This window comes from Vombatus ursinus, unplaced genomic scaffold, assembly GCF_900497805.2.
Source record: "Vombatus ursinus unplaced genomic scaffold, bare-nosed wombat genome assembly UNPS02014821.1, whole genome shotgun sequence".
In the NCBI taxonomy this organism is placed as follows: Eukaryota; Metazoa; Chordata; class Mammalia; order Diprotodontia; family Vombatidae; genus Vombatus; species Vombatus ursinus.
The window spans coordinates 10,942,600-10,969,073 of record NW_020954599.1 but is presented as its reverse complement, the minus strand read 5'-3'; the positions used below and the strand labels follow the sequence as shown (position 1 = coordinate 10,969,073).

The following is a 26,474-nucleotide window of genomic DNA, read 5'->3' as shown; positions in this document are numbered from 1 at the left end:
ATAATGTTTGTGAATATGTATAGTTCAAATAGGCAAGAATATATATACATATGTAAATGTGTGTATATGTGTGTGTGATACACACACACATACTCAGATAGGTATAGAAATGGATCTTACATGATAGAGAAATAGGAGGGGAAAAGGATAAGAGATATGTTGGGGAGGTGGAGATTATAAGAGGTAGGAAGGATTAAGGGAGGCAACAGTCAAAAGCAAAACAGACTTTTGAGGAGGGACAGGATAAAAAGAGAAGGATAAATAGAAGAAAATAGGGGAGAGGGAAATACATAATTAATAATCAGAACTGTGAATGGAAATGGGATGAGTTCACCCATAAAACAGAAGTGGATAGTAGAAAGGATTACAAACCACAATCCAACAATTTGTTGTGTAGGAGATGCACTTAAAACAGAAAGATACACACAGAGTTCAAATAAAGTGCTAGAGCAGAATTTATTATGCTTCAACTGAAGTAAAAAAGGCAGGGATAGCAATTGTGTTCTCAGACAAAGTAAAAGCAAAAATAGACCTAATTAAAAGAGATAATCAGGGAAACTACATTTTGCTAAAAGTTAATGAAGAAAAGAAGTTATAGCAGTTTCTCTGATAAAGGTCTCATTTCTCAAATATATAGAAAACTGAGTCAAATTTATAAAAATAAGAGCCATTCCCCAATTGATAAATGGTCAAAGGATAAGAACAGGCAGTTTTCAGAAGAAATCAAAGCTATCTACAGTCACATGAAAAAGTGCCCTAAATCACTACTGATTACAGAAATGCAAATTAAAACAAATCTGAGGTTATCACCTCACACCTTTCAGAAATGATAAGTACTGGAAGGGATGAGGGAAGATAGGTACACTAATGAACCAATGGTAGAGTTGTAAACTGGTCCAACCATTCTGGAGAACAATCTGGAACTATGTCCAAAGTGCTATAAAACTGCATATCTTTTGATCCAGCCACACCATTACTAGGTCTGTAACCCAAAGAGACCAAAGGAAAAAGAAAAGGACCTATATGTATGATAATACTTATAGCATCTCTTTTTGTGGCAGCAAAAAATTGGAAATCAAGGGGATGACCATCAATTGGAGAATGGCTGAACAGTTTGTGGCATATGATTGTGATGGAGTACTACTGTGCTATAAGAAATGATGAGGACAGTGGTTTCAGATAAACATGGCAAGACCTATATGAACTGATGTAAAATGAAATGAGAACTGGGAGATCGCTGTGCACAGTAACAGCAATATTGTTATGATGATCAACTGGGAAAGACTTGACTACTCTGATCATTACAATGGCCCAAGACAATCCCAAAAGGCTATTGATGAAAAAATGCTATCCACATCCAGAGGGAGAACTGGTGAACTCTGAATGCTAACTGCAGTATAATTTTCTCATTTTCTTTATTTTTTGCTTTGTTTTGCAATATAGTTAATAGGGAAATACATTTTATATGATTTCATATGTAAAATTGACATGATATTGCTTACTCTCTCAGTGGGGGGAAGTGAGATGGGGAGAGAGAGAGAATCTGAAACTCAAAATTTAAAAAGAAAATGTTAAAAATAAATACATAACAAAATTTTTTAAAAAAATTTAAATACTAGAAAAAATCTGTTGCATGAATACAGCATAGATGACTTAAGATGAGAAATATTTGTCTTTGGGGAAAAACACGATCACGTTTAAGAGGAAACTTGGAGTTCAGATCGAGGTAGCTAATGGTCCCACCTCCCATACTTTATGCTGATCAGAACATAAACGAAGAAATGAGACCACTTCTGGATACCATACTTTAAGCTAGTTATCAGCAATGTAGACAGCATCCAGAGAAAGGTAACCAGTATAATAAAGGTTAAGAAACTATGCTAGGTGAAGGAATAGAGGATCTTTAGCCTGTAAAAGACAAAGCCTGTGTTGGGAGTGAGGAAGGGCAGGGAGATGGCTCATGATAGCCACCTTCAAATATCTAAAGAAATACTCTATGAAAGGAGACTAAATAAACACTCTGTTGCTCCATATTGAAAAAGTTTCCTCGTGGGAAGTTTCCCTACACAGATGAAGTAATAGGTATGGATAAGAAATAGATCTCTTAGGCTTGTTTGGGCATGCCCATATTGTCTAATATGGAGGTTGAGGGACATTTGGAGCATGAGCAGATCACCCTACCTGGAGGCTCTTTGTGACTCGTACCACATGAATGGGTGTGGCCTCCTTTGACTGGCTGTGTAGACAGAACAGCCCTAACGTTATATCTTTTAAAAACCATTCAATCTGAACAGTTTTCCAAATTCCCAATAGTCTTGCCTCCTAAGCTCAATCAAGAGAAATTACAGGGAGCCAAATTTTGGCTAATTATGAAGACACTTTCTTGGACAGGAGATAGAAGGCATGCAAAAAGGTTGATATCTGTGCCAGAAAGTATAGAAGACCAGGAAAATTTTGACCTTGTGTATATGCACATACTCCTAGTCAGTCATTAAGTTAGGTATTCTTCTTAGATACATGGAGCCACCGAGAGGAGGCTAAGACCACCAGTGAACTTCTTTGCTTTCCCCAGTGATATCACTTGGAATTTTTCTAGGCCTCCTTTCTCCTTGTCTTCTTAGATTCCCATCCCTGTTTCTTTTTGCTTCTTCAGAGCCAGTCTGAGGTAAGCTGTCAGGCCACTTTCAGCTCTAAGGGGTAGTCAGTTTAGTACTGGAAAAAAAGTACCCTGAGTAAGGGTAGAGGAATTATATTGCAAGAAAGCCCTTCCTCCATTGGCATTTACCCAGGACTACTTGAAGTTCCCTGTCCCCCAGCTTCCTCTCTGCCTTACCCCACCCTTTCCACTCCTTCTACTTGAGTAACCCTCTTTAGCCTTCTCCTTGTTGGAATTCCTACTTTGGGACTTGGTGGTTTGGAACTGGGACAGTAGCTTTTTCTACTGTTTAACAAGGGAAGGGGAAATGACAGGGAGTTTCTGGTTCCTCTAAATGAGTGAGCACCTGTATTTAAAGTATTTATTTGGTCCCCACTCTCTTGAGAATCCCATATTAGGGTCCTGAATACCTAGCATGGAGCCTGGCAGATAGTAAGTGCTTAATAAATCCTTGTTGGTTTATTGACTTGAATGCATTTTCTCATAGGAATGTTTATACAGTTGGTGGTAAGGTTTATAGTAGAATTAAGAGAGTATCAAGCTTTGCGTATATTAAATACTGTCCTGAGAACCTAACCATCACTTAGAATGTTATTTCTATGAGAGAATGTACTCTGAATTCTAAACAACTGTGTTACATATAACTTTTCCAACATAAACCTATTTGTAAATTGGCTACAGACTGCTTATGTAAGCACATACATTTATGCAAACACACTTCTCCTTTACTTTTATATTTATAATACACATATAAAAAGGGGTGGGCTGTAGGTATAAGCAATGGGAATCATTAAGGAAAGCACAGAAGCTTATATTAAATGTCAAAAACTCAAAGAGACTAGTTGAAAAAAACTCAAAATACATGTAAGAGACTGATAAAAAAAGATGAAATAATTCTTAACAATAGGAAACTCATCATTATAATGGAAAAACAGCAGGAACGTTCCCCATTTCCCTATCCCTTTCCTTCTCCCATCCCCTGACTTCTGGTTGTGAGTCCCTAATTTTTGTGTACAAAGGAAAGCATAATAGGTTTTAGGGGGAAAAGCCCACCTTTTCTAAGCAAAGAAAACCACAAGTCAAATAAATCACAAAATAAGAAATAAATCACTTCATTTAAACCTACCTGGTTATTATATGCATCAGGAGCAAGTTTCTTATATGTCGGTGCCATCAGAGTAGATAGATTTTGCAAATTGGATTCCAATTTCTCTTCCTGTATAAAATTAAATATTGTATAGATTAATCTTTATATTTACTTTTTCTTCAAATGAAGGCAATTAGCTTTGAATTGCCTACATCTTTGGTGCAAATCAAAATGCATTCCCTGACTTACACAATCTTACCCCTTAATATAGGATATTTTTGTATGTCACCATAATATTTGAATGCAAAGTGAACTGAGACCAGTCATCTAGTTGTTTTATCCATGTTCTACCAAATATCCAGACATTTAGAGATGTCTGTTGGATTGATTTCCATTTTTTGGGAGGAGGGTTTCAAGGTAATTGGGGTTAAGGGACTTGCCCAGGGTCACACAGCTAGCGTCCAGTGTCGGAGGCCGGATTTGAACTCAGGTACTCCTGACTCCAGGGCCAGCGAGCTATCCACTGCACCACCTAGCAGCCCTGATTTCCATTTTTAATAATGTATCTGATACCACAGAAGTACAACTTACATTTGGAAAGAAAAAAAAAGTTTCACTGTTCTCCCACTTTCCCATTAGCACCCAAAGAGGATAATGCACTGACAAGTCACCCTTGGCTTACTATGTCTATTTATAAGCTTCATGTTTCAGAGTGCTTACAAAAATTCTTTCAAGAAGTCAAAATGAGTTTTCCATGCATCAATAAAAATAACTGAAGTTCTTCCATTATGGATAAAACCCTTGATGCAAGACTTAGAGTCTATTCAACCTAAATAAGAAATGTCCATTTACATTTTCAGTTGGAGGAGAACAACAATTTTTCCAAGTGAACTATATTGAGTTTTTGTTGTTGCTACTTATTTGGTTTTGGTTTTGGTCCAGGCTAATCATTCCAACAATGCAGGGGGTTCCCTGGTGAGCAAACTCCCTCTACCAAAGCAGATCAGCAACTTTTGTGTGACTTCTAGCCTTAGAAAGTCATCTGGGGACATTGAGAGGTTAAGTCACTTTCCCAGAGTCACTTAATCAGTACATATCTTGGGTAGGACTTGAACCTAGGACCTCCTGACTCAGAAGTTGCCTTTCTACTATTATCTTACATTTATATATACGTAAAATTATCTCATGATATTAAGTAGCTCTATTCTTGCCTCATGTTTAGAATTCTAATTTTAGCTACAAATACATTGTCATATAAGAGATAAACCTGGCATCAACTATAAAAAGAGTGGCAGCCTAGTACAGTCTTCATTGTTCCTATTTTAGATGGTGGGTCAGATTTTCATCCTCTGTAATTCATTGTTATTTTGCTCAGAATTGAAGCTATGTCATCCTGTCTATTTTCTGGGAAGAGATTACTGGTCACCTCTTCCATTTGGTGTATATGAATCCCTGTTCCAAGATATAAGAATTTATAGAAGGGGTGTGAAATTGCTTTTTAGTGGGTAAAATAAAACTGGTTTTCATCACAAAAAACTGTCACTGTTCATTTGGTGTATGAAATCAGTGACTTCTGTGTACTAAAAAGGACATTTTGTGCATTTAGATAATATTGTTTTAAAATGGAAGCAGTGTGAATCTCCTTTAGGGAACCTTTATGTTACTAATCCATGAATACTTGCACTTTCATTTTCCTCCTCTTCATTAGCAAACTCTTAGAGCTACAAACTGAGTAAGACTGGGTTTTCTAAAGGCAGTAAGAAGTATCAATGTTGTTACTAATTCAGTTTGTATATATACATTGGCTACAATTCAAATTCACTTAGCAACATAAAATGTTTTCAGATTTGCTCTGGGTTCTTAGAAGATCAATTATAGCTGAAACGCAAAACATATCAAGATTTTCAATCAACCAATAATTGATCATATTGATACATACTGATAGCCTGCAGGCCTCATGATGCTCAAAAGTCATTAAAAAGAAATGGGGGAGAGGGGAGAGAGCTCATTCCTTTGACAAAGAAATCTTTCTTAAGGAAGAAAAATTTGTAAATAACAAAATATTCATAAATTGATTACCAAGTTAATTTGGTAATAATACAACATTTGCATTAGATTAGCAATAAACATTTTTGTTAAAACCCAAGAGCAACATTTTCATGTTATTCAGCAGAACACACACACACACACACACACACCCCACACACTTACCCCATGATATAAATAAGAATAGAAAGTCTGGTTTGTTTCAAATTGGACAGCCTAAAATAAGGCTTCTACATTTTTGTAAGATTAGAATTATAGAGAACATCATATTCTCATTTAACTTTAACACTATCTCAACAATTCTCAAAAACACTGGGATTTCACATCAAGATAAAGTATAAGGGGGAATAATACATTTTGCCTATCCATTGCTATGAGGGTGATATACTTCAACTATAAATATCACCACCATCTCCCTGCATTCATATAGTGCTTTACAATTTATGAAGATCTCATCTACATTAGCTCACTGGGTCCCTACATCCGTTCTGTGGGGCTGGTGAGAACAAGTATAATCACCCCCATTTTGTAGGTCATATAGATGAGAGTAGGGATTGTTAGTTTACCCCAGTGCTTAGCACAGTGTTTGGCATATAGCAAGTGCTTAATACATGCTAGTTGACTGGCTGGAAGAATCAGGATTCAAATCTAAGTCACTAGACTCAGAGTTCATTCTTTTACAGTATTATGAATTTAGAACTAGAAAGGAACTTATAGGTCACAGAGTGCAAGCTGCTACTTTTGCATTATGAGGAAACTGAGGCTCAGGGAGATTAAGTGATTTGTCCAAGGTCATGCAGCTAGTGAGTATCAGAGGCGGGATTCAAACCCACATCTCCTTGAGTGCAGGTCCAACACTCTTTACAAGTCTACTAAGCGGCACTGCTTCTTCACTCATGCTTGAGTATTAATCCAAGGCAGTTGTGACAATTCATACATGTGATTTAGCTGACTATTTATTCATCCACTACCTCTAGTGCAATAAAAATATGATGGTATTCAGAGTGAAAGGACCTGGGCTCGAGTCAAAGGTCAGCCATTTACTACCTGCATAACTTTAACTAAATCACTCCCCCTCATCAGGCTTCAGTTTCTTCGTTTGTAAAATTGGGTGATTGAGCCGAATGGTCTCTAAGGCCTCCTTCCAGCTCTCAGTCTTATGAGCTCTTATATTTTCATGAATTCCTAAAAGAATAGATCTGGTGACTCTACCAAAGATGAACGACAGTAGACAGAAGGGAGTTAACAACTCAAAATGGAAAACCAACCTCTTTTGGATCGTCCCCAAGCAGCTTAAATTTCCTTGGGATCTTGCTTCTGGCAAACTTACATCCATTGTAGTACATGCTCCACGAGCAGCCAAAAGAAAAGGAAGCACCACAGGTTTCTGGATCCAGTCCCTGACAGGCACAGGTTCGTCTGAGGAATTAAAGAACCGCTAATGTTGCTAGATGTGCGGTTAGATATACCGTCTCCATCTGATACCAAGCATCGTTTTGTGTCACACCTATAAGCCTCATTTAACATTGTATCACAGGTAGTGCAAAGCAGGGTTTAAACATAAGATGAGCTCTAGTTTACCCAGCATGATAGAAAAGCATTTATGGCACTGGGGGCCACAGTAATGGCAGACACACCATCCCAACTCACCCAACCTGAACACATGGCTGACACAGCCTAGTTACAAAACAGAAATCCCTGGGGAAACTTGTTTTTTGGAGGAAACAGTTGGTTTTTGTTTGGAGAAAAACACCAGAACCAATTTTCAAATTTCCCAATAATGAGTCCTCCCAGAGGGCTTTTCTGGGAAATGGAATATTAAGTATTCAATATAAGGCAGAGAGTATCAACAAATTCAGTGGCAATGCCTGATTAACTTTGAACATTTAAATCTGAGTTAGTAAGTCCCAGATGTGGAATTATCCTCTGCTTTGGGCAGAAAAACCCAACTTTGACTTCTATCCTAAGAATATATGAATGGCTCCAAAGAAGAGATAAGAGAAAATATCCACCCCACTCCTTTGTAGAGGTATGTGATCTACAACTGTGGTTTACTGCATTTATTTTCAGATTTTTTTTTATCTTTAAAAATATTATTTGTTGTATGAGATGGCTCTCTTGGAGGTGGGAAGTAGAGGGATACTGGGATAAATTTTGATGATGTAAAAATATGATAAATCTTGAATAAGAATATGTATGTGTGTATGTGTGTACATATATTCTTATTTTAAATTATTAAATTATTATTTAAACATAAAATTGGAAAAAGATTATATAAAAACTTTGTTTTTTATAAGTTCATCAGATCAAAAAAAGCCACTTTAGAACAATTGTAATTTATTGCTGGAGTTTAGAGTGAGAGATCACCACCTAAAATGAAGGCACCAAGCCACCAAATGAAGGCATTCTCCACCCCACCCCTCCATGTTTCCCATCCCACCTCCTCCACCCCCGCCCATGGTTGATACTAGGGATGCAAAAACAAAAATGAAGCCATCCCTTCCCTTAATGACCTTTCATTCCATAGGGGAAGACAACAAGTACAAACACAAATATATATAAAATGCATATTCAAAATAAATAAAAAGTAATTTGAAAGGATACTAGCAACTGGAGGGATCTGGGAAAGGCTTCATTGAGAAGGGGATATGTAAACCTAGCAATCTATTTCATACATTTTGGGAAAAGAAGAAGATACAAGAAGAAGAAAAGAAGAAGAAAATTTAATTATTGCGGAACTGAATGTAAGTGTAATACACACTTGTCAGAGCATTATGACTGAATTTCATGATATACATCCTCTTTAACAGTGATTGGAATAACAATGCTAATTTCTCATGAGGTGAAATGAAAATGACTTCTTCTATGAGCACAAGTCTGGAGTGAGGGTTCATTTTATTATACTAAAAGTTCTATAGAAGTGGGAGGGGGGTGGGTGATGACTGAACCATTGGGTCATTGGACCTGTGTTCAAATCCTACCTCGAAACTTACTGCCTGTGTGAGCTTGTGTAAGTCCCTCCTAATTAACCTGTGTGCTCATATGTAAACAGAAGGGGTTGAGCTAAGTGGCTTCTGAAATTTCATCTATGTTCTATGACCTTATGATACTTTTCTCCATAAGCATAGATGAGATAAAGAAAATAAACACTCAGATAACTGAGCATACATAGAAGGTATTTTTTTTTTTCCTGCAAATAAGTTTAGGGCCAGAATTATCCTAAAGACCCTCAATCATAGGCACAGAAGAATATTTTAATTATTATGGCTATCATATGGCTAATAGCAACCATTTTAATCAAAATTGTGTCAGGCCATCTGTGAATGACCATAATATTTATTCCCTATCCATCCAGTTCTTGGAATTATCATTTTTTTAAAAAGCATAATTCTTTCAGACTTTAGAGCTCCAATTCATCACTATGGATTACTATATTTTGCTTTTATCTGTATCAATGTTGTTTAGTCATTTCAGTTGCATCTGATTCTTTATGACCTCATTTGGGGTTTTCTGGGCAAAGGTACTGGAGTGGTTTGCTGTTTCATTCTCCAGCTCATTTTGCAGATAAAGCAAACAGGGTTAAGTGACTTGCCCAGGCTCACACAGCTAGGATGTGTCTGAGGTCAGATTTGAACTCGGGAAGATGAGTTTTCCTGACTCCAGGCCTGGCACTCCATCCACTGTTTCATTTAGCTGCCCTAAGACACTTGACCAAAAAATGTACCTCTCCAAACTCACAGGCAGATTGCCCTCTGTTTATGGAAGTCTTAGGCAGATTTATTGTTGGTGTGACTCAGATGCTAGGTCACACAAGAGCCATGGGACACAGCAAAAATGCACTGTGGCCCCTGGTTTCCAATCAATTCCTGGACATATTTCTCATAATCCTCATTATATATATTTCTTATATGTAATTATATATGTATATATTTCTTATAATCCTATTCAAATACAAATAATTAATACTTTTTTTTTTGGTAAATGTTAGCAAGGCCTTGAATTATTTCAAACTGTTTTCATTCAGCGTGCCTGAATGTTTCAATTCTCATGTTACAAAATGTAGACATGGGGGCTCTATTAATTCACCATTAAGACAGAGCAGGGACTAGGGCTCAAATCTCATGATGTCCCAGTAACAATTAAGCCTTCCAACTAATTCATTTAGGGCAAGAGCCATTTCAACAGAACTTCTAGATTGCTGGTGGTATTTCAATGAAATAAGTGAAGGAAAGAATGCAACTAGTTTCACTTACTCTTCATTTAGTGCACACCGTCGGTTGGTGAGAGTGCCATATTTCCTTAGCGTTTCAGTGAGTTCAGAGTATAATCTGTCGGCGAGGGAGAGTGGGATTCCCTCCCACACTAGGATGAGGATCACAATCACAGCGGCCTCGCAGGTATGGCCAGCTCGCTCCCGCACCAAACACAGTAGCTTTTCTTCATTGGAACTTCTACGAACTACCTGCATAGACCAGTTTCACCCCAAACACAAAGAAACAACACCAACCCGAACAGACAAAGAAAAAAAAAGAAAACATTTGTTACTTGCACCATATAAAAGCATAGTCATGTTCAGATATGTTGCAAAATTGGAACTACGCTCATCAGATTCTGGCAGAATTTCTTTGCTTTTGATATGTAAAGGCAGGGGCTCTCACCTTTGTCTATGGACAAGAAGAAATTGAGGGACACCTAATTCTTCATTGCTTAGCTCAATGTGTCAGGTAATTGTTAGTAAATGCTAGCTTCATTGTGTCCAGGAAGGGGTGACAGGGACATTTGCCTTCTTTGTTAAGTGAAACGTCAAATGGCTCACTGGATAGAGCCATTCTTGGACTTGGAGTCAGGAAAATCTGAGCTCAAGTCCAACCTCAGACAATTGTCAGTTGTGTGACCCTAGGGAAGTCATTTAATCTCTGCCTCATCTGTAAAATGGGGATAACAATAGCACCTAACTCCCAGGGGTGCTGTGAAGATAAAATGAGGTAATATTTGTAAGGCATTTTGCAGATTTTAGAGTGCATAAATACTGTTATTATCAGTGTAATGGCATCACTATGGGCTTACATCCTCAGAAGGACCAAGCTCTGAGCAGTTATCAGTAGGTACCTTTTCTTTTACATTTATAATATTTTATCAAGTTCCAATTGCCAACCAGCTCATCTCCCCCCCTGCCCAATCAACCAACAAGAATTTATGAAGTGTTTTTATTTATTTATTTATTTGTACTAAGTGTTTACTAAAGTAAGTGAGGCACTGGGATAAGCCCTGAAGGATATACAAAGAAAAAGTAAAAACAGTCCCTTGAGGAGCTGACATTGGTGATGGATTTAAAATGCAAAATGAGACACATAATTTTGGACAGGGACAATGTGGGAATTTGTTTGCTTGACTATACAGATTTGTTACAGGGATTTTGTTTGATTTTTTTAATTGGGAGAAGGGGAAATGTGGGAGGGAGAGAAAATAAGTGCTTGTTAATTGAAAGAAAATAAAATTTAATAAACTCAGGCTATATATATGTATGTATATAACATATACATATACATATTATTAACATGGTATTACTTTTCAAGTCATTTCCTGGGCTGGGCAACTGGATATCTAAAATGGGATTACTCGAAGTACTCTGATGCTTTGTCTTACTTTACTTACCCATTTGGCAATAGGGCATCCCTGAGAACTCTTGCCTTCTTTACCAGTATAGATGACTCTTTCAATCCTAATAGCTTTACCCTTCTGTCCAAACCTTAAAAAACAAAAACAAACACAAAACACAAAACCACACACACACACGTGCAATCAGCAGATAGACTTGGTAATGTGGTCAATTAAAGCACATCTAATTCTATGACCAAAACATTTTTTTTAAAAGGGCTCTACCATTTACTTTTCAAAATCAGATCTGAGCCATTGAAAGCGGGTAAGAATAAATTGTTTCAGTCTTGTTTCTCTCAGTAGAAGAATATATTGATAAGCTGTAAAGGACCATTTTGGAAATAGTGCTAATTAGGTGATAACCATTGAAACCTTATTCTGATACAAAATCTCAAAAGCCATAAGGCTTCCTTTCATTTTGCTAAATGGAGCCATCTGAACCATGCACTTAATTAATTTTCATTCACTACTCAATGTAGTCATTTTGAAGTTTTACAGAATTCATAAAAAGATTTTGGATGTCACAGTGCCTTTATTTCTACTGCTTTCTTTTGAGGGTTTGTTTAGCGCATAGACAAACTCTTAGGCATGCATTTTGGAAGCAAAGATAACCTTAAACAGTAGGTTCTGTTTCTCCCTCATGCCTAGGGCATTCCCTGCTAATGAGTCAGGCACTTAGCGAGACATACTATTACTAGCAAACCACTAGGGGATGGATCGTTAGTGCATTTGTATACATTTAAGTGCCTAACTTGCTAGCAAGAATGGCTTAAGAATGAGGCAGGACTCAAGCTAAGCATTTCTTATCTGTCTGAGGCATCATAATACATTTTAATGATTAGACAAAATATTAATAAAGAAAAGGCATCCTGGGTGTGGAATCATGCAGGGTCTCAACCAGCCTCATTGATGCCTGTGACGTGGAGCCCATAGGGCTCTACGTTCATGGATCACTCTCACAATGGCCAGCTACTCACAGATAGAGCTATTGTAGATTGCATGCCAAACTAACAGCTAAGGAAATGTTGTTATAAACAGAATCTCTGTCATATTCCACGTATCACATTTTCCTCTTTGTTCATAAAGGGCAACTTTCTTAGGAAGTTGCTAATTGGTAACTGAAGGTAAATTTGTCTCCATTTCACTTCTCCATCCACATTTTCTCTCTTTCCTCTTTCATGTTTCATCATCAGCAGGGGAAAGCCAGATCTGGGTCTGTCTTTGCAGCCCCTGCCAACACTCCTGTGCTTCACAGGTTGGCTAATTCTTGTTCTTGTCTGGGTTTTCTGGCATCCACCTCAAAGTGGGCAGCCTGTGCCAGCCAGCAAACTATTAGTCCTGTCAAATATTGTGACTCTCCGGTGAATAGCGCAGTGTGTAATGTTGGCAACACTGCAGTAGCTAAGCCTACCAGTAATTACTTGATTTACAATTGTTTACTTCTTTGTATGTGAAGGCTGGAAAAATTCTGACATACACAAAAGGATAAACGTTAATCTGCCCTGTGCCTTTGTGTTAATTACCTTTCTTCCATGATTTCTCTAATAGCTGCCACATTAGGACCTGCTCCTAGATGGGTATAAAAAGGACCTTCATCTTTTTCAATAATTTGCTCTGTTGAAATAATAGAAGATTATTATTTTAGACCTCAATTATACTAAGTATAAAGGCTACATTCACAAAGCTTATCCCCAACTGCACATTACGGGCCCTAAATGTGACTTATTATATAGAAAAAAAATTTACAGGATGAGCAAATTAGTCGACTGATCTATCAGAAATTGTGCCAAATGATTAATAAGGAGGGCAGCTGGGTAAAAGTATATTTAAAGGTGCATTTCAAAGATGGGGAAGAAAAACACTGACTCTTTTTGGGGGGGGGAATCAATTAAGTAGAAATGAATTAGGAAAATTGTATTGGGAATGAGAACATATTATATGTCACATCCACCGCATTTTTAAATGAAAAAAAATTATTTTAAAAGCTAATGAGAATTGTTTATCACCTGGATTATTACATATTAAAAAATTTATCTTCAAGGATTCAGTTAATTGTTTTCTTTAAGAACCTCTCTTCTTCCTTCTGCTTTGCTACAACATCAAAGTTAGACTGTTTATTTCCTTAAATTATTCAAGGAATTCTTTTAAATTAAGAAGACAACTCAACCTCATTGCTTAGACTCTCCTACTTTAGTGGAATGATTGGAAGGAAAAAATAAAATACCGCAAAAAACTAGAGCGATAGCTCACATAGATGGAATAGCCAATTTGTCCCCTTGCTCCCAGCAAAATATATATACATATTATATATACATATATATACGCACACACACACACACATATATATATACATAAACACATAATATATATGCATATATGTATGCTTTGGGGATTGCAGGGGTTGGAGGATAAGAGAAGGGAATGAGGGAGCGTAGGCCATAATTTATTACATCAACTATAAAAGACTGCTGTGAGGTATGTACGCTAGTTAGCATTGACCACTCAGAGAGAAAAATAAGCAGTCCTAGTCTTCATTAAGCCCATCCCATTTACAAAATGTCTTTTGGTAACATTGTCAGAAAGAGAATGTTGGTCTGGGTGGACCATTAGTCTGATCCAACATGCCATTTCTTAATGTTCTTCCACATAGCATGCCTTTTCATATCAGCAAAGGGGGGGGGGCTTTTGGGATTTGGTTCTCTTTCTTTCCCAATCATAAATCCTGTACTCAAAGACACAAAGGCCTCCCTACATCCCTAGGATATATTAAATAGCCTGAACTTTGACCAAAAAAATCTCCAAAAAAAAGATACCAAATTGGTTATTAAATACATGATACTTTAAAGATAAAATGGAAAGAATAATGAAAAAAATTCATTTTTGGGGGACACATTTGGGACATAAATACCTAGAAAAGACCCTTCCAAAGTTTATGTTTATAATTTTTTCACAATTCATTAGCAGAGTAGAGATTTGTTTCCTTCTAAATAAAAGTGCAACTAAAAAATGCTAATATGGCCAAATTCAACATTGATTTTAAAAAAACTCCTAAATGAACTTTTCTAAGATACTATCTTCTCATTTCATTAGTCTCCCTCACAAGGAAATGGGATGCAAAGGGCTAAACAGATTGAATAATCCCAAACAGATACACATATGTTTTTTAAAAGGCTTTGAACATAAAATAAATGAACATGCACAACTGCTTTGGAAAAAAAAAATAGTACAGCCCTGATGTTCTTCATGTATAGCCCTAGCATCTTTAAGCGAAAGGACAAAAATCCAAGCTTTTTTTTTTATGATCCTCTACAAATTGCCAGTAGACTTGGTTTAAAAAAAAAAAGACATTCTCACATCTGAAGGCAAATTTGCTAATTCTGGATGAACACCATGTGTTTTAGTTTCATTTCTGGCACTTACCTACACAACTGCATGATGGGAAATCATACTGGGTCTTGACAGGTGTATCCAATAAATTTTTTATAGGTGTATCTAGTAACTTGGAAGGTGACTCTAAAAAATGATTGAGAACAGAACCAGCTGTTCTTTTTGTGGGTGTTTTTTCAGAGGAAGAAGCTGCTTGCTGCTCTGATGTTGGGGCATGCCCATTAAGTTCTGAAGCACTGGTATTTCTAGTTAACACAGTGACCGGCCCTGCCATTTCCACTTTGACGTGTTTTTGGGACTTGATCGTAAGGGCCTTGTGGTCAAACAGGGACTTAACCTGAATCTGTTTCAGCTGCTGTTCCATGGTCTCAATGATGCTCTTTTGTTGTGACTGCTCACACCCCAAGTGCTGAATTTCTTGCTTTGCAGCCTTCTTCCACACTTTGTTCTCTAGCGGTCCTGCCAAGGAGCGCACACAGGCATTGGGCTTAGCTCCGGCTTCCACCTTAATTGGCTTGGGCATCTGTCTGTGGCAAGCTTCAGCCTTGGCTTGCTGCTCTTGCCTCTGCAGGAGGTGCCACCGAAGGGCTGCATGCTTTTGGAAGTCCTTCTGGGGAGGTGACTGAATGTGGCTTGCCCTCTGCTCTGGTGCGGGTGGGGCAACCGGCTGCTGATGTAAGGAGTACCTTTGCTGAAGGTCCTGGGTTGCTTGCTTGTTGGGCAAGTCTTGGTTCTTACTATGATATCCCTGTGGCTGTTGGGGTGGTAACTGTTGATGGGGAGATGCTTGATGCATGTTATGGCCCTGTTCTTGAAAGCACCCATGAGACACACCTGGCTTTGAAGTTGCATTATTTGGAAAGTATTGCATATGATGCAAGTCCTGTGTTTTGCTTCCTATGAAGAATTCAGAACTGATGGCATTTTCCTTCCTCTCGGAAGCCAAGGGCACATTGTTTTGGCATGAAAGCTGCATGCTGTTTATGTTCGATTTCAGCATCTGGCTGTAAGAAGAGTTTCTACTATTGATACTGTGTACCTGCTCTACCCCCCTCTGCGTGTTATGAGACAGGAACTCATTTGACTTGCTATACGGGCTTTCAGAATGAAGGCATTCCTCCCTTTTCATCTGGCCAAAGGAGGACCTCTCTGTCTGTGGTTCATTACTGCCGTGTGAATGAGAAAAAGTCTGGGCCCCTGGTTCTTTATTCTTCCCCTGAAGTTTTTGCTGCTGATGGTTTAGAGTGAGGGGTGAGTTCGGAGGCAATTGTGCTTGTGGTGTCTGTCTCTGCAGCGAAGGCTGTGAGAGGGGTGAGGGTAAGAATGGCTCAGTCTCTGCAGCCTGAGGGTTCAGGTGTGGCTGCTTCAGTGGTGGACCTACGGATTTCTCAGCTTGGTGATCTGGTCTTGCCTTAAAAGGGAATTTTGGCATGCAGTGTGACTGCATATGGGCCTGGAGTGGAGATTCCATCTTGGGAAGGGGCATTTGGGGCGAAGGCTTTTGGAACTGGTCCACTGGGGCCTGAGACTGCACTTGGGCATTCTCCATTTGGTACATTTGTGGCATCTGATCCTGTTGCACCATTTTCTGGATATAAGTTTGCCCTGGGGTTCCTTTGGATAGGTTGGGGCCCCTGGCATATTGTTTTGAGGTCATCTGATCAACTTTATTGGACTGATACTGAAGCATCATCCTCAGTAATTCCTCCTTAGACTTTGGGTGAGACTCTCCTTGATGAAAGTGAGAGGAAGTCAGCTCAATCCAGCCTGGTTTCACATATGACTGAGTTCGTAGTACTTTTGTTTCCTTCCTTTCCTTCTCCCTTGGTATTTCTTGGTCTTTTTGTCTAATCAGCTTCTGGTAATGTTGCTGGAGATCTCTACCACTCCCAATGACTTCCGGTCGCTGGTTGAGCTGTTCAGATATTGGCTTTCTTTCCTCAGAGCATGAGGGACCTGCCGATGCCATCTTGGAAGCTGGCATTTCATTTCTGTGGACACAGTTATTCTGAGGCTTCTCTGGAAACCTCAAAGATTTGGTAGCACATGTGGATAGGTCAGGACTCTGGGACATAGGGCCCTCTGACAGCCCCTCATTCTTCATTTCCCTTAGAAGACTTTCTTCACTTTGGCTAGGGTAGTGATGGGGTTCTTCTGTCGCCTCACCGTGCAGAGTGCTTTCCATTTCTGAAGGAGGTTGAGGAAGTGGAGGAGGAGGTGGGGGAGGAAGAAGAAAAGGAAGAGGAGATGATTGGGGTGGTGGTGGAGGTGTAGTGGCAATGAAAGAATTCTTAGCAAACATAGAGTTTTGCTTCAAGTAAGCTCCACTCATTTCATTTTGCTTTGAATATCCATCAGGGGTGCCACCAGGAATTTGCAGGTTGTTGCTGGAACCTAGACAGAGTTCTTCACCAGGTACCAGCTCTGTGGTTCCTTGGTGTTTACTGTTCTCTCCTGGAGAGGGACGTATCTCAAAAACGGATTTCTGTTGCTGCACCTGTTGTTCTGGCTTCTGAAGGGGATAACTACCTGGCATTGTAGCTGGTATACTGGAGTTATCAGCATTGCAGGCCTCAGGCACCACTGTAGCTGGCACTTGAGGCAGCTCAGAGTTTGAGGTCTGTGGGGAGTTGATCTGCCCTGAGGTATGGGATGAATGAGTGACCTCATAGGACAACTCATTAGTAGCCTGACTATTAATGGCATTTACGTGAGATGTAGTTCTCTGCATCACAATGGAAACACGATCTGGATAATATGGAGACAGTGTTTTTTCCAGGAGTTCACCATGTGTGTTTTCCATAGAAGAGGCAGAAACTGTAGCACCATTAGGCATTGGCACTGCCTTGTTTTTAAGATATAATACAACGTTCTTGTTTGAGTAACTAACATTTTTCCTCTCCTGCTCGTTTTGATTTTTGAATTCTGGGTTTTCAGACCCACTGCAGTTATGCCTTGCAGAGCAGGGAAAATCTGAGGTGGATTCTTCTTGAACTGTGAAGTTCACAGGCACCTTGTTACATGAATTGGAGACATTTGGTTGACTGCTGCTTTCACCTTGATTATTTCCGTCTTGGTTTCCCCTAAAGTCATCTCTTTCCCCATTGACATCTTGATCTTGCTTCGCTTTCTTGTTCTGATGGAATCCAGAGAGGGAAGGCTCACTAGATGTACGTTTTATTCCCCCATTTTGCATACACTTGGGATACTGTCTGTCTTCATGTATGAAGTCTGGGCTGACACCATTATTCTGGATTCCCTTTGTAGGGGGCATTCCATAATTGCTCTTGAATGATAACCACTTATTTTCACCATTCACTTCCGGATGAGGCCTCTCTGTTAACGGACTGCCATTCTGTAGTTTCACTGCCAATGACTCTGGCTGGCAAATGTGAGAAGGTGGTGGTATCAGGAATGGACTTAGTCTGTTGCCCTCAACATGGTTGGTTCTATCCTGTTCCATCTGGCTTGCTTCGGGGCCATCCACAAGGCTGCCCTTTAAAGGTATCCTAAAAAAGAAAACAGGAGAGGAAAGAAAAAAAAAGTCACCTAAATTTGTTAATATATATTAAATTAAATTAATAATTAATTTTATAGAATAATAATTATAAAAATAATCAAGCAATAATTTTTATATACAGTTATATAATCTATTTTCTCACTATGAGGTACCAAACCTATTGAACTCTACAACCTACCAATAGCTATTCATGGATGAATTTCCTACATCTTCCCTTTAATCTGTTGCAATCAATTCTTAGTTATTTCTAGTAGTAGGGTGGAGAGTGCAAAGACATTTAATGCAAGCAATGCAGTAAATGTTTACAGTGTCCATCAACAGTTTCAGATTATTCCCCCTCTAATGTCAGAAACATTAATGAGTAGCAGCAACAACACAGGAGGTTCAATTCTTTCATCTTTGTTCACCTGTTAGCAACAGTTAATGGTAGAGGTGTTAATTAGTAATTCAGAGTTTGGAAGGTTGAGGAAAAGGAGGGAAATAAGAAATATGAGAACTAAATAAACTACAGTTTGTATAATATGCTCCTGAATAATGGAATGTTATTTATATATTCTGTGCTCAGCTATTTCTTTCTCATGCTTTGTCATTCTCTTTCCTTTAACTAGGTTGTTTAATCATTTATATTTAAGGTTATAAACCAATAAACCTATAAACATGTTTTTAGGTTTGTTATTTCCTCCATTTATTTCTTTTGTATTAATTTTTGCCTTCTTTTCCTTTTAAGACAACACCATGTCTCTTATGCCCTGATATTTTTTTTCCAAAATTTCTCCTCACTCTCAAAGCATTTGGTTTTGAGATCTATGGATAGAAATTATATAAAATGATGTATTCTATTTCTTTGACTACAAAATGCTCCAGCAAAACCATTACTCCTATTGGGCAGAAAAACTAAGCCATAGAAAAAAAAGAGGCAGAACAAGGAGGAGACTTGTTTGTTTATGGTGCCCCCACCTTTTACTTCATGTTTGGGTAGAGAAACTTCTTTCTATCTATTTAGCTTACAAAGCTTATGTCTGGGGAAAAAAAAACATTTCCAAGAAAGGCAACTGCCACAGATTCAGGAAAATCTTCCACAATTTGGAGAATCTAAACTTTTCAATAATTAAAGGATAAAGAGGCAATGCCTTGGTGATAGGGATATGGATCTTAAAGAAGGACTGCACTTTCCAAGTAAAAGACATCAACAGAAATTCATTGGCCAACTCTGTATTTTTAATTATAGAAGTATACATAATATATGTGCTTGTTTTCTCAATGATATACTTTTTTAATACAAAGAATTAAAAGTTAGCACAACTATTCTCTATTACAGGCATTAAATAATCAAAAACTGAATTTGCAAAGACATTAACAAATTCAACATGTACATAAGAAATAAAGGTCACAAAATTTATTTTGATAGACATTTTTCAGTGTAGTGGTAATTTCAAAACTAATTTAGCTCATCAAAATAGGGATTCTTTTTATAGAGATAAACCCTGCCAGTGAATATTAATCCCATTTTTTTAGTTGTTCATGCAAGCATTTTCCTTTTACCAATTACTCATATGAACTCTTGTGGTTCATTTTTCCAAGGGAGGGTGGGAAACTCACACAAGAATCTTAGTTTCCAGGGTAAGGACTTAGAGTGCTATTTTATTAGTGTGCCAGTTCTCTGACTTAGAAGATTACATCAAGTAAGCTTGCCAATTCAAAGCGAGAAAAAGATACCTCTCTTTAACTCTCCCTTTCATTCCTTTCTCCACTCCTGCCCCTACTTCCTGCCCACTCCTCCTGAACCACTCTTCAGCTGTCTGACATCATCATCTTGGGTTCTATTTACATCCATTATTCACCGTATATTATACACATAACAAACCAAAATTTTGACTGTCTCTCGCCAATTGCTTTTCATAGAGACATTATAGCTACAAGAGCAAGAAACCCCAGTGTTTGACTTCTTCATTTTTCTTATTGTTGGAATATTAAGCAATCATTAATCCTGTTTTTTCATAGCTATTTATCCAATATTTTAAAAACAGAAAACCTCCATGTTTTACATGTAATCTCTATTTCTTTAAATACAGAGATTCAAAAGTTTTCCTCTCATATGAACTAAAATTTCTGCTTATTAAAACGATTTTCAGGACATAAAAATGTTACATTGCAAAGGCCCATGTTCCATTTAAGAGCAATAATTCTGCTTAAAACAGCAATATGAAGATTTATAATCCTAATGAACTGAAAGCTATTGCCTAAATATTCCCTTAATTTTGCTTTTGCCTTTCTAAATCTTTACCTGTGGCACAAATGCCCTATGACAGACTAATAGAATATTGTATAACACAAAAGTTCACCCACTACTGACAGAATTGGAGTTAACAGGGTCATTTACAAATGCAAATAAATTATAAAAAGGAAACAGATTGTTGAAATGTTAAACTAAATGTAGTTTAGTATAAATAGTATGAGTTTAATATAAAACAAAGTATATATTTTTGAGATGGAAACATTCTTGAATGACATTACTTTTACTTCTCATAAAAAGAAGATAGAAGCATGGTTCTTCATTTTTAATTTTGTAGGCTTCTAAGGTTAAGCAGGCTGTAATTTCACAAGTGTCTAGTATACTGCCACTACACCAGGAAGATGATCATATTTTGGAATTCCCTACAGGTATTTTTTTTGTCAGTTGCAGAGTGGGATTATTTATGCTCTTCTAATTTTATTTTCTACACTGACGAACACCTAATTTATACAACATGCAGTGCATGTTTGAGTACTACTCCCTTGTTCAAGTGAATATTCAGAAATACTTCTCTTAAGAATAACTCTTGGGGCTTGGTACATGTGAAATTGCTCTATGCAGAATGATTAATACTGAATAAAGTTGTTTTTATTGGCATCATCTTCTAGCTGGAAAGATAATTCTATTTTGACAAATAATTCTATTTTACAATAAGAACAATAGGCATTGGCTAATTAAGACTACCCTAGTATCCATCCTTGCCTGAAACTTCTAAGTCCTGTATAAAGTTCCTGTATTTTTCCCTATTACCTGTATAAAGTTCATATGATGAATAAAATTATTTTTCCCATTGAGACTTTTGAATGATAGAAAGGTCTTCTAAAGACCTTAGGTCTTCTGGGGTAGCTTGGTGATGCAATGTATCAAATTCTAAGCCTGGGGTCAAGAAGACCCGAGTTCAAATTGGCCTCGTATACTTACTAGCTGTGTGACACTGGGCAAGTCACTTAACCTGTTTGTCTGTTTCCTCACATGTAAAATGAACCAGAGAAGGAAATGGTAAACCACTCCAGTATCTTTCCCAGATACCCCAAATGGGGTCATGAAGATTTGGACACGACTGAACAATAACAACAAAGAACGACCTGCCAATTGAAGGTATGTCTCATGGTTTATATTCCTAATAGGCTGTCATACGTGTTTTATTTTTTATTTAAAAGTACACATACAAAATTCAGTTCACTTACAAGATGGTAGGCAGGGTAGAAAGAGTGATGGATTTGGAGAGGAATTGAGTTCAAATTCCAGTTCTGTCACATTCTATGTGACTTTAGGCAAGTTATTTAACTTTTCTGGGCCCCAGTTTCCTTATTTGTAAAATAAATGGATTAGATTAGATGACTTTTAAGGTCATCTCCAGTTCTAAGGTTACTCCATCATTTTACCAGGCAAGTACCTTCTCCATTCAACCCTAATACTATCATATATAGGATAAATAGTCTTTGGATAGATCTCATTGCTACTTAGCTTCAAAGAGCTTATATTTTATTGGGACAGATGTGTCTACACATACACATACACACACACACACACACACACACACACACACACACACACACACACACATACACAGTCAACCAGGTGGTACAGTAGATTGAGTGCTATCCTTGAAGTTAAGAGGATGAGTTTAAATCATGCCTCTGGTACTAGCTTCATGACTCTGGGAAAGTCAATCAGCTTCTCTCAGCAAAGACCTTCTCTATGCAAATTCCTTTGGATAGACTTTAATACTGTCTTCCCGGCCCAATCCCCACCATGCCTGCGTTTTGCAGACCATCACTTTCATTTCCTCTCCATAGGTAACCTGGACTCAACCTCTGCACTCCTCAGCTCTGATTGGTGAGTTTTTGCTTTATCTTCCGTGGTTCCAGGCCTGCTTGTTACCATCCTTCCAAGTGTATTCCCAGCCCTTTTCAGTTCCCCTTTATGTGTTGTCTTTCCCATTAAAACGTAAGCTCATTGAGAGCAGAGATTGCCTTTCTTGCTTGTATTTGTATCCTTACTGCTTTACACAGTGCTTGACTGTCAACATTTAACGTAGTCTCTGTCTATCCATCCATCCATTCAAACAAAATTAGGAACTTAAGCCCTGCTTTGTGAAGAGGAAGATAGAACTATACTATTAACATGCTATCAACATTTATCTTCTACCATCTAGACTATTTCTTAATTTGTTATATATTTATGCATGCATGCTATGGATTTCTTGTTTAAAGCTGAACGGAAAGACTAAGGAAAGGTAGCAGATGAATTTTTTACCTTCGTGACACTACAATATTTGGGTACAGATAGATTATGGTAACACTGGTAAATATTATTCAGGAATAGAAGGAAAACCAGAACAGTGTAGCGACATCACAGAGAGCAACAACAGAAATTTTATTTGCAAAGCTTCTGTGGAATTTTCTGTCTTAAGGAGTTTCCTCCATGTTGGCATACATGGAATGTAGCTTTTTAAACCCCATCTTCTCTGTTTCTTGTTGAATTGAATTTTTAATCTAGTGACCCAACAAAAAAGTCATGAGAGACTTTGACCAAATTATGATCAAGTGAGATTTAGACTAGCATGAAGAGCAAATGAGCAGAACCAAGAGAACATTGCATATAGTAATAGCAATATTGTTTTAAGAATGACTTTGTGCAAATAAGTCATTTTGACTATTATAAATTAACTATAATTTATAATTATGTTATAAATATAATTTAATTATATTATATTAATTAATTGATTATATTGATTACAATGATTATAATTAATTAATTATATTAATTAATTGATAATTATATTGTAATTATCAAATTAACTATGAAGGACATATGAAGAAAGACACTATCTGCATCCAGAGAAAGAACTGATAAATAGAAGTATATATAGAATAATTTTACATGCATGCATGTATGCATGCATACATACATGTATGCATACATACATACACACATACTTATTTGTGTTTAATGTTAGCTGTCTCTGGTGGGGGAAGAAAAAAAGAAAAAATAAATTTACAGGATAACTTTGTTGTATATTTAAAAGGAATAGCAAATTATACATAATAGATTCATAGTTTCATGTGTAATCATCTTTTAAAAAAAAGTTATGTTATAGAAATGCTTGTTTTATTCCATAAATTAAAAATAAAATATTTTTTCCAAAAAGAAATAAAAACAGAAACTACATTAAAGCAAAAAAAAAAAAAAGAGAGAGAGACAGACAGACAGACATTGACCAAAGTAACAGTAATAGTGTTGCTTGTGTCAAGGAACCAGGATGGCCCAAGGAAAGAAAGAATTAGTACTATGGATCTTTCTATTTTCTAAAATTTAAAATCATACTTTACTATTACATATATATATATATAGATGCATATGTATATATGTCTCTCTGTATATAAATATGTATACATACACACACACACACATACACACACATACACACACCTGGGATATTCTTACTTTAGGCCCTATAACTACAGGCCTGTAATCATTAGTATGACAACATAAAGAACATGTCAGTCCACATATCTTTTAAATAGCCTATATTTCCACCTTAGTCTGGTAGATAGCTGCCCCATTTTTTCACTGTCTATGTTATCTGAACTGGAAAGTTCTACAGTAAAAAGCAAACAAAGAACTTGAAAAGATCTTAATATAAGGGTTCTTGACCTAGGGTCTATGAACTTGATTTAAAATAAAATACTTTAATAACTATGTTTCAAAATGTTAATTTCCTTTGTAATTCTATGCAATTTATTTTATGCATTTAAAAACATGATTTTGAGAAGAGGTCAGTAGGCTTTGCCATACTACCAATGGGGTCCATAACACAAAAAAGGTAATTAACCCTTATTTTAAAAGATTATCAACTTATCGGTTCTTTCTCTGGATGCAGATAGCATCTTTATTCATATATCCTTTATAGTTAATTTGGATATTTATAATAGTCAAAATTACTTATTCACCCAAAGCCATTCTTGAAGCAATATTGCTGTTACTGTATACAATGTTCTCTTGGTTCTGCTCATTTTGCTCTTCATTATTTCATGCACGTCTTTCTATGTTTTTCTAAAATCATTAAGCTCATCATTGCTTATAGCACAGTAGTATTCTGTCATAATCACATAACACAACTTGTCCAGAGAAAGAACTGATAAGACATATGTATAGAATAATTTTACAAATATATGTGTATGTGTATGCATATATATGTATACACACACACACACATACATATACAACCCTATTTGTGTCTAATGGTAACCATCTGTAGACTGAGGGTGGGGGGGGGGGGAGGGAAGGAAAAACTTAAAAAAAAAGATTATCCAATACACTTGTCTGCTTCTAGGCAAGACTATTCTTTGGGCCAGAGAGGTAGTTGTCTAGGATTTCTTCAGACTTTCAAGGATGATGATTTCTAAACACTCTCTGGTATAGTGTTTTAGGGTATCAGCCTTTTATCCAGAAAATTATCTTCTTAATATTAGCTCATTCAACAAATGTTTACTAAGAAACTATTATGGACCTACCATTGTGCTTAGGCACTCTTGGCTATGAAGAGGAAATGGTTCTTGCACTATCATATATGAATATGTTTGTGTGCACATGTACACACATACATGTATTTGAATATATACACATATATGTATATGTAGTCAGTTCTACTTAATGTGTGTTTTGAAAATGTGAATTAGTTTCAATATGTTTGATATGTTAGGGAACAATTTGAACATAACATGAATTTCCTGTTTGCTTATGTGATTTCATCCCAGATAAACAGAGTGGACACAGAAAACTGAACCCAGCTGAATGGAACTGAACAAGAATGCATAAAATGCACATAGGCACACACCTGAAATATCTAACAGTTGCCTCAGTTCAACATATGTGTGATCCCAGAGAATTTTTCATTTGTGGACTTTATTAAAAAAATTCAATGTCGCAAACATGTCTGAGTGCTGTATTATCTTGTCTTCTTGTGCAGGAGGAGCTGTGCATCTAGGAAGGCTGGTCCATATTCACACACTACTAACTCCACTCATCAAACCTCTACCTTTCTCCAAGGCTGAGCCCTGTCTCATCTCCTTGCCCCATAGCCTCAGACTTTGCCAACCTGGCCCTATGAGAACAAGGCATGGGATTAGCCTAGGCCACAGACTGTGACACTATTTATTATAGTATTTGTGTGTTTCTTAACCATTTTAACATGTATAGAACTGTGCTTCCAATTTTATTAGGCTCCTATTTTTCTTTTAGTTGTCACTAATGAAGTTTTTGAGTGTTGGGTCCCTAACCTCATTTTTCTCTGGTTTTTGTTGAGCAATTTTGCATAGTGTGATGATTTACACACACACACACACACACATCATTTTTTTTCCCCACAGAAAATGTGTTTATGTTAAAGGAATTTACAATGAAGGGATCACGAACCTTGGGATAAACATTTTAAAAAGCCTGGTCACTTTTAGGTATGTTCAAATGCTTTTTTTTTTGATAATACAAAAACTAAACTTTGAAAATCAGAATACATTAACAGAAAAAGCACAATAACTTAATTGTTTAACATCTGTGTGAATAACTTTTGCAAAGTCTGATAAAAATGCACAAGTCAATGCTATGTCACCACAAAGACAGCATTGAGCAAGGCACCATTGGAAAGACCACATACTTGGATGTGTCTCTGTAAATAAAGCAAATGCCAATCTGGTCAAAAAATCAGTGTCTTTGGAAGAATCCTGAGTCAGATCTAGCAGATCTATGTGCATATTCTCTCTCTCTCATTCTCTCATTCTCTCTCTCTCTCTCTCTCTCTCTCTCTCTCTCTCTCTCTCTCTCT

The 26,474-nt window shown here is 37.1% G+C and overlaps 1 protein-coding gene and 1 long non-coding RNA gene across 3 annotated transcripts in view; one reads left to right on the top strand and one right to left on the bottom strand.

The window, feature by feature from the left end:
* TET2 (tet methylcytosine dioxygenase 2) overlaps positions 1–26,474 on the bottom strand; it is a 155,640-nt gene that overhangs the window by 20,801 nt on the left and 108,365 nt on the right. For both annotated transcript variants that reach the window (XM_027837437.1, XM_027837438.1), the window contains 6 exons: positions 14,868–18,343; positions 12,971–13,061; positions 11,445–11,538; positions 10,043–10,251; positions 7,058–7,208; positions 3,783–3,872 (listed from right to left, as the gene is read on the bottom strand). In XM_027837437.1, the coding sequence (XP_027693238.1) occupies positions 3,783–3,872; positions 7,058–7,208; positions 10,043–10,251; positions 11,445–11,538; positions 12,971–13,061; positions 14,868–18,297 (4,065 nt within the window). In that variant the 5' untranslated portion in view covers positions 18,298–18,343. The remainder of the gene's footprint in view (positions 1–3,782; positions 3,873–7,057; positions 7,209–10,042; positions 10,252–11,444; positions 11,539–12,970; positions 13,062–14,867; positions 18,344–26,474) is intronic.
* Positions 21,660–25,549, top strand: LOC114024430. Its single transcript, XR_003566900.1, has 3 exons — positions 21,660–21,745; positions 22,447–22,486; positions 25,411–25,549. It is a non-coding gene; the product is annotated as an uncharacterized LOC114024430 (long non-coding RNA).